Source organism: Lycium ferocissimum, chromosome 4 (genome assembly GCF_029784015.1).
Source record: "Lycium ferocissimum isolate CSIRO_LF1 chromosome 4, AGI_CSIRO_Lferr_CH_V1, whole genome shotgun sequence".
Lineage (NCBI taxonomy): Eukaryota > Viridiplantae > Streptophyta > Magnoliopsida > Solanales > Solanaceae > Lycium > Lycium ferocissimum.
Window position 1 is genome coordinate 22,979,668 of NC_081345.1, and position 9,372 is coordinate 22,989,039.

Sequence of the window (9,372 nt, forward strand, 5' to 3'; positions counted from 1 at the left end):
TCCTTGAGGAGTCGGGGAGATCAGAGAGGACCAAGGCGCTGCTCGGGAAATGGAAGCTGCGGTAATTACGACGACCCGGGGGGGACGAATCCGACAAATAGCAACCAAAGATATCGGGACCAGAAGCCGGGGCCGGAGGTACGGTGGGGTGACACGCAAGGGTGGAGACAACAAAAGAAAGTTACCAGGATCAGACCATCCCAAAAGGGTTCGTTATCCCAATAGATAAAGACCCCGCGGACTCAACCGTAAAAGCATTGAAACGCGTGGAGCTTTTCAAAAAACATCCCAAAAAGAAGGTACACCAAGGCTCGGGGCTCTCGCCTGAGCTCAAGAATAGATTTTTAAATTGTTTAAAAGCTAACTCAAATTGCTTTGCTTCGTCTCACCTGAACATAACAGGAATTCCTCCAGAAATAGCCATACATCCGCTAAGCTCGGATCCTAATCACCCCTATAAGACAGCGGAAGCGACCGATCTCTGCCATCCAGGACAAGTTTGTCAAGGAAGAGGTGACGCGGTTACTCTACATTGGATCGGTCCAGAGAGTGGAGAATTCGGATTGGTTGGCAAACATGGTGTGGTCCCCACGAATCGTTACTTTCTTATTTTTTTAGCTTCTAGAATAAGCTAATATTGTCTTTATTGCTTATTTTTTCATCAACCACGATCACCATTACTCCGGACTGGGCTCATAAAAGAGTCCTCGAGGTTGGATACGTCCCACTTGTCTTCAAATCCTATAAAAATAAATCTCTAACTGGTTTTCTAACTGAATCAGATTTCACCAGAAGACACTTGTGATGTAGGTGGTGGATAGATTTGGATTCTGCAAACAAATTGCCTTATCCAAGAGACAGATTGGTGGAGTGTTACTTTTAGATAATGTGTATTTTAAGCCTAAGTATAATCGCGCGAGGAAAATGCTGACAAAAGTAATTAACATGACCTCCATCATTGATGACACCTATGATACTAGAGGAGAAATTTGAATGGACATCTTTAATTTCCTTCTTTCAGAATGAAGTATCTCAAAAACAATTTCTTCCTGAAAAGAAAGATGGAGCTAGCATAGGTATCTGTTCTATGTTCCTTTGACTGATTACAAGTATAGGAGAGGGGAATAAAAATTTTGTTAGTACTCTTCATCATCTTACCATCCGTAAAAGAATTGCCTTTTGGGTAATTCAACAAATGTGTGGGAGATAAGGTGAAGTCCCCCTCCTATGTACAAATTATTGATGATACATGGAACTGTGCAGTTCAATTTTAAAAATTAAAAAATTAAAAAAAAAAAAAAAAAAAAAACTATAACAACTCTGTAGCTTGAGGGATGTGCTCTACGATGAGTCCATGAGGAAAGCTTTTTTTTTTTTTTTTTTTTTTTTTTGTCATCCACGAGGCAAGCTACTTGAGTTCCATATAGATCGATGCAATTAATGTCGCTACATACTCTCAATATTTCAATTTATGTGATGTAGATTCAATTAACACAGAGTTTAAAAAAATATAATTTTTAAAATGTTATAGCAATTGTGTAGCTATAAAACTTGTGAGACATGTGATCTTATAGAACAAAACAACTCGGATGGAACATTTTTGTACTCGATCATACTCGTAGGGGAACACCCTTTATTGAGTTTGAGCATTTAATCTACACTACCATCAATATTTAGAAGTTAAGAGACGCAGGAGTTATATTAGTTTAAAACAAAAAAAGCATATTGTTTAACTTGCTTTTCTTCTCTTATAATATTAGTGAAAAACTGTCTTTTCATCCAATAAGAATTTAGCACGTTATTTCTATTTTTATTTATTTAGTAAATCACAACATTAGTGACTAAACGTTGGCCACAACTCACCATACTTCTATCAATATTCTCTCCATCTTCAATTAACAGTCATTTTACTTCAACTAAAATTGTCCCAAAATTGTTACTTTAGGAATTTAAGATTAAAGTTGACAATTATTTTCAGCCATATTCTTAATATCAAAGAGTATACATAATATTCAAGAGGAAAAATTTATTAGGTATAATTTAGTAAACTTTATCTTGTATTTACATAGAAAATTTCATATATAGCGATAGTTCAGCGTCTAATTACAAAACATAGCGATAGTTTGTGTATTTACTAAACGTAGCAACAATTTATTTCAAAATATAGCGGAATACACGGTATCCGGGCGCAAGCGTAATATACTATATTTGTGTACTTAATAAGTGTGTCCGTGCGCACGCAATATTATCTCTGCCTAACTGTAATCGCGTGGATACAAGATCAACTTATATACATTCACATACACCATACAGTCATCACCCCAAAAACGCCACACATGCAACTTACATGCATACAACATACACTTTACATACATACAAACATATACTTGTATGTCACGGTATGACACTTGTTTCTTGTGAAATATACTTGTATCATCACCACACTCAAAAGAAACAACCCTCACAGTCTTTGTTTTTCTTTCACATATTATTTTCTTACGTTGTCCGTGGATTAAGCTTTCAAATCTCTATATTTTTTTCTCTCAATTGGTGTGCTTAAAATGAAAGTGAAAGCTTCTATTGTACGAGGCTTCACAGTCCAATTGGCCCATCAGATTTGGCTTTTGCAATTTGCATACGTAACTTGCAACGCAACTATCTCTTTCTTCAATTCAATTAGTATTCCTTTTTTTTTTTTTTTTTTTTAACACTTTTCTGCTATTGTTTCAATAAGGACCCTTTACTTTGGCAGCATTCAGAATTTACAGAGATTAGTGGTTCAACTGCATTATAAATAGCTCATAATATTTGCAGCAAATTTCGAAACTACAACTGCAAAAGAACTAAGTAAACATTACGAGAGACAGAGAGATGAGTGAAGCAAAGAGTAGCCGTCACTTGGCAAATTATCATCCAACAGTTTGGGGATACCATTTCCTCTCCTACAATTCTCAATTCACAGTAATGATATATGCTTCTCTTTTCTTCTTTTTGAGATTTCTTTTCTAAACGAATAGAAAATACTACAAGGAAATGTACGAAAATGATTTTTTAATATAGTAGCAGTAGTACTTATAATTACAAGCAGAATGTCAGTGTACTGAAAAACGTTTAGTGGCTACCCCCATTGAAAAATGATTAGTGGCTACTCCCACTGAATGTCGGTGGGAAAAACCTAAATAATAGTGTTTTCACACGGAAAAATTAGGAAGTTTCCCAGTGTTTCAATGAGAACTTGTTTCCCACCATGTGTTTTCTCGTAGTGTAGTACTTATAATTACAAGTAGGTGGGAAAAACTTTTATGAGCTAAGTTGGGAAAAACCTAAATAATAGTGAGAATGAGGTGGGAAAATCATGTTTTATAACACAAATTACCCGCTGAATGTCGGTGGGAAAAACCTCTGTTTCTAATAGTAAGATAAGACATCATACTGGTACTTTGTATAAAGGGTGTGAAAGTTAATGCGTAATGCTCAATTTTGGCATGCAGGAAATTAGTACCCAAGAGAAACATGAACTTGAAGAGTTAAAAGAAAAAGTCAGGAAAATGTTAGTGGAAACCCCTGAGAATAGCACACAAAAACTTGTGTTGATAGACACAATCCAGCGATTGGGAGTAGCATATCATTTCGATAATGAAATTGAGACATCAATGCAAAACATCTTTGATGCGTCCCAATTACAGAGTGAAAATCAAGACAACCTTTACATTGTTGCTCTTCGTTTTCGACTGCTGAGACAACATGGCCATGACATATCTTCAGGTGAATGTGTTCTATCTTGTACAGCTTCAATCTTTTCCGTTTGTCTAATTTTTCTTTTGGTCGATTATTCCTGCTCTTTTGAATGGTCGTATCTCTCCACTTATAGTGAGATCATATTAATTAAATTTGTCACAAAAAATTCTAACTCTTACCTTGGTATTCACCTCCAGCCAATATTAAAATGCTTAAAGAGTAAATACTTTTGGCAGCATTTAAAATTGTGTTTCTATAGCTTTTAACAAGTTTTTTTTTTTGTCAAACAATGAACATGATATTTAATCAGACGTCTTCAAGCAATTCACCGACCAAGATGGAAAATTCAAGGAAATACTTACTAATGATGTCCAAGGATTATTGAGTCTGTATGAAGCAGCACATCTGAGAGTGCGTGGGGAGGAGATTCTTGAAGAAGCTCTTACCTTTACCACCATGCATCTCGAGTTCATGGTCCCCAACTTGAGCAACAACTCGCTTAAGTTTCAAGTTACGGAGGCGTTAAAGCAGCCCATTCGCAAAACCTTGCCAAGGTTGGGTGCAAGAAAATACATATTTATTTACGAAAACATTACTAATGCACACACCGATTTGCTTTTGAAATTTGCAAAGTTGGATTTTAACGCATTGCAAAAGCTGCACCAGGCAGAGCTTAGCGAGCTTACAAGGTATAGTATTTGATCAATCTTCTTCATTCAAATAATGAATGCATTTAATTTTAGGTTAATCAAAATGAAATGCAACAAGTGATCAATCTATGTTCTTGTGATGTAGGTGGTGGAAAGATTTAGATTTTGCAAACAAATTGCCCTATGCAAGAGACAGATTGGTGGAGTGTTACTTTTGGATAATTGGAATGTATTTTGAGCCTAAGTATAGTCGCGCGAGAAAAATGCTAACAAAAGTAATCAAAATGACCTCCATCATTGATGACACCTATGATGCTTATGCAACCTTTGACGAACTTGTGCCTTTTACCGATGCGATTCAGAGGTAAAATATAAACTTCACCAATCTTATTTCCATCCCTTTTTGATCAATAGGAAAATAAACATGTACACTTGAAGGTATAATTAAGTACTTCATGTTGTTACTGTGAAATGATATGATATGTACGTACAAGATGTTAAAATTTAATTTGCTAGTGTTGATTTTGATATACAAATAATTCTGATTTTGTAGATGGGACATTAGTGCCCTAGATTCATTGCCGCCATATATGAGACCTGCTTATCAAGCCCTTCTGGACATTTACAATGAAAATGAAGAAGTTTTGGCCAAACGATGTAAATCGGATCGCGTGAACTATGCAAAAAATGAGGTTATCTTGCTTAACTAATCAGTATTAAGTTATTGGGAAGAAATGATAACTACTTTTCTGATAAAACGTCCTCATTACAAAAGAAGATTTTTCCTTATTTATATCTAGTTTACTTGTTTTGCTTCTTTTCTAGATGAAAAAGTTGGTGAGAGCCTATTTTAAGGAAGCCCAATGGTTGGACGCTCAATATATTCCAACATGTGAAGAGAATATGAAAAATGCACTTGTAAGTTGTGCCTATATGATGCTTTCAACAACTTCCTTAGTTGGTATGGAGGAATTTATAAGCAGAGAGACTTTTGAATGGATGATAAATGAACCTTTAATCGTTCGAGCTTCAACAGTAATTAGCAGACTAATGGATGATATTGCTGGACATGAAGTAAGTACAACAACAGTATCTCATTTACTATTTTATTTTTTCAGAAGTAGATACAGAGTAATCTCGCTTAATATTTTGAAGGTTCATTGGCACAAAATAATAAAATAGACATATGTATACAGAAGGAAAAGAAATATATGAATTGGATTGGCTTCAAATAGTCTTGGAATATGAATGATGAAAATGTTTAAATGTGTAACTATATTGAAGATATGAAATGTATATATTTGATGTAGGACGAACAACAAAGAGGACATGTAGCTTCAATAATTGAAAGCTACATGAAAGAGAGTGGAGCTTCAAAGCAAGAGGCATACATTGAGTTTCAGAAAGAAGTCACGAATGCATGGAAAGATATAAACAGAGAATTCCTCCATCCTACTGAAGTACCAATGTTTGTCCTCGAACGAGTTTTGAATCTTGCACGTGTGATAGACACTCTGTACCAAGAGAAAGATGGATACACAAACTCCAAAGGCAAACTTAAAGACATGATTAACTTGTTGTTTGTTGAATCTGTCAAAATATGATGCACCTTCTGAGAGGAAGTTCCCTCTACTTTATCAGGAAAAAGAGTTCAGCAGTTGGATTGTCTTTTTACTCATGTTTCTTTTCAATAAAACACAACATGAAGTTGTACTATCTAGTCCCGTTTTTTCAATGTTTACTTTCATGGTTATATCTATTACGTTCATGCTTGCAACTCTCACCTAAAGGTTAATACTAACATGCTTGTAGTATTTCATTTAACAAACCAAAATCTTCAAAAAAAAAAAAAATCTCAGTCAAACAAAAAAGGTGCGTCTGTTAAGTTTCGAGTCTACTAAAACATCCGTTAAAAATCTCAAAGTTAACTATGGGTATGTTTGGTATGAAGGAAAATGTTTTACTAAGTGGGGTTTTTTCATATTTTGTGGTGTTTGGTAATTAGCAAAAAGTACTGTCTCAAAAGTAAATATATGATCTAGGCAAACACTATTGGGGTTGAGATGGGGGGTTAGGAGTGTGGGGGTGGTGGGATGGGGGCTATGGGGTTAGTGGGGCGTGTTGTAGGGTGGGTATAAGACAATTAGTGTAGATGAAATTTCTTATTTTTCCTACTTCCAGGACAAGGTAGGCGTGTGCATGGTATGGTAGATACCGATTACCATATCGAAACCGAAATTTTTTATACTCCGGTTTCGGTATTATGGTATTTGGTATGCATTTTAAAAAAGTTTGGTATTCGGTATGGTATTCGGTATTCATAAAGAAAATACCGAAATATCGAATATCATACTGAAGTATATAGTTACATATACAATTCATATATCTTAGTATTATAATACTAACAAATATATAAACCAGTATTATTAGTAAACTAATTGTTAAAACGTTAGAACTTTGACTACTCTATCTTGATTTAAATATCTTTTTCATGTAGTTGATTTACGAAAGCGATTTTTTTAAAAAAAAATTTAAGCCATCACCACTAGGTTGTGAGCCTATGGTGTGGGGGGTTTGGCTTGGACCTCTACCATGTTAATTTATGTAAGTAACTTACAATGACTAGAGGGGGACATGGAACCTTGCCTCAAGACTACAAAAGATATTGCAAAACAATCTAAGGAAAGGATTAGCCTATACAAAGTCCTTTCCCAAAATAACAAGAAAATTAACTAACAAAAAAGTTACATTTCTCATATTTCCTTCTAAAAGTAGGTGTTTGCCATTTGTCAAGTTGAAGCAGCCCCTTTTCCTCTCTAGGAAGATCTTGAAGAGACTGATAGAAGGTCTTGTTTCCACTTGTAGATGTCATCTTAGCCAATAAGTTAGCTACTTGATTTGCTTCTTTAAAACAATGAGAGATGACATGATTAGCACTGCTGAGCATACTTGAAGTACTGTTGATAATGTGTTTGAGTTTCAAATTGCTAGTGTCTTGTTGAATGAGCATTTTAGTAATTATCATAGAATCAAGTTCTATGTGGAGATTTGTGTGACCATGCTGAATACACCACTCCACACCATACTTAGCAGCTTCAGCCTCAGTGTGATTACTATTTTCAGCCAGTACTGGAATAGAGAAACCAGAGCTAAAATCACCATTGTCACGATTCAACTAGGGGGCCATGACGGGTACCTAGTATTAGCCTACTGAGCACCTCTGGTCTAACATTACGTAAGAATTTCTAGGTGAGCCACATAGACAGATCGTGAATATCATAATTAGTACAGTCATCAACAACGATGTCCATGAGCATAAGCCAACAAGGCTACGAACATACTATATAACAATAAGCACTGATAAAGTTAAGGAACATCTTGCTACATACATCTGTCTACGAGCTTCTAAATAGAACACATGAATACATGAAGACGGTGCAGGACTCTGCCATACCCAAATGTGTATACAAAAGAGTAGTACCAACAAATGCGGCTCCGAACAACGGGAGCGCTTCTGAGATTCCGTTGATAGAGCTCTTAAAGGTCTGATCCGTCTACCTTTCTACCTGCAGGCATGAACGCAGCGTCCACAAGAAAGGGCATCAGTACGAATAGTGTACTGAGTATGTAAGGCATGAAAAATAACATAATTAAAGCACGAAAAATAGCATAAGATAAAAGAACCATTTATATCTCATAATACCTTTTAAAACATTCGTCATACTTATTTAATTTTTTCTAGAAGAGACACTTCTTACATCCACATGCTTACATATGCAATAACTTACAATACAATACAACATCGTAGCCGGCCATATAGGCTCGGTATTATCCGTACCCGGCCCTTTCGGGACTGGGTGGTATCTGTACCCGACCCTTTCGAGACTCGGTAGTAATCATACCTGGCCCTTTTGGGACTCGGTAGTATCCATACCCAGCCCTTTCGGGACTCGGTAGTATCCGTACCCGACCCTTACGGGACTCGGTAGTATACATGACTACATATATACATATTCAAGAGTACTTAAGTAAAAGCACGTCATCATCATCAATACCTTTATCACCACATATTTCTGTAGACGGTCAACTATCATAAGATAAGATCAATAGTGTTGTAAGAATATCAAGAAAGATGAACTTGGGTAGTATTGGAAATGGAATTATCATTATCGCTATATCTCACCTCGAAGGAACATATATTTTGAGGTGAGATCAACAACAATGGATAAAATCAAGGAAATCATGAAATAAGCTCAATAATCTCATAATAGCATTAGAATCATAAGCTTTGGAATTTCTAGAATTAAAATCATCATCATCATGTTTGTCATAGAAAACATCTCATCTTTAGCATCATAAAAAGCTTTAAGGATCATGAACTTCTAACTTTTGGAAGTAAGAAGGTTATGGAAACATATATAGAATAATAACATAGGAATCATGCCTTTTGAAAGAAAGGGACTAGCCTTAACATACGTTTCGGTCTCCTTAGACACTCAACGTTTATCCTTCCAAGCTCGTAAATCTACATATAAACCATTCATGCTATGGTTAGGCTCAATGACATACGCTCATCTTAAGCCTTCAATTTTATTCCGTTTAGAATCTGCCGAAATTCGGGCAGCATCTCCCCTGTTTATACTACATCCCAAAGACCACTAAGGGTCACCAAACAGCCCAACAACAACAACAACAATCAACAATAGCAACAACTACAATATAATACAATATAACCCTCTTTGATTACTTTAAGAATCATATCGAGCGGTAAGCTCGTTTAACGAATAGCAACCGTCATTCAAACCCAACTCTCCTTTCATAATTCAGTCCACATCCTTCATAACAATACGCATATATTTACCATATCATATTTAGCTCAAAGTATCCTTAAATGTATTCCAAAACAATCCATACTCCTATGCCTCATCCTTTACTTTCTATTCGTAGATTTCATATATTTTTTTCTCCATTTTTCCAACTAACA

General features: G+C 35.6%; 1 protein-coding gene across 3 annotated transcripts; it reads left to right on the forward strand.

Moving 5' to 3' along the window:
* The first annotated feature begins 2,824 nt into the window (after positions 1-2,824).
* LOC132051860 (sesquiterpene synthase 9-like) lies at positions 2,825-6,104 on the forward strand. 3 transcript variants are annotated; one of them, XM_059443111.1, is made up of 7 exons: positions 2,825-2,961; positions 3,492-3,765; positions 4,049-4,427; positions 4,534-4,752; positions 4,942-5,080; positions 5,214-5,462; positions 5,699-6,104. In XM_059443111.1, exons 1-7 carry the CDS (start codon positions 2,872-2,874, stop codon positions 5,990-5,992), a joined length of 1,644 nt encoding a protein of 547 aa, XP_059299094.1. In that variant the 5' UTR covers positions 2,825-2,871; the 3' UTR covers positions 5,993-6,104. The 3 variants fall into 3 exon arrangements, with proteins under 3 accessions (XP_059299094.1, XP_059299096.1, XP_059299095.1); XM_059443113.1 differs by lacking the exon at positions 5,214-5,462; XM_059443112.1 differs by lacking the exon at positions 4,534-4,752.
* Positions 6,105-9,372: the final 3,268 nt, after the last annotated feature.

What these genes read in the sequence shown, in the direction of transcription:
- LOC132051860 (XM_059443111.1), top strand. Translation starts at nt 2,872, where the DNA reads ATGAGTGAAGCAAAGAGTAGCCGTCACTTGGCAAATTATCATCCAACA. An exon ending in GAGCTTAGCGAGCTTACAAG is followed by an intron (nt 4,428 to 4,533) that starts GTATAGTATTTG and finishes CTTGTGATGTAG; the next exon opens with GTGGTGGAAAGATTTAGATT. An exon ending in ATGATATTGCTGGACATGAA is followed by an intron (nt 5,463 to 5,698) that starts GTAAGTACAACA and finishes TATTTGATGTAG; the next exon opens with GACGAACAACAAAGAGGACA.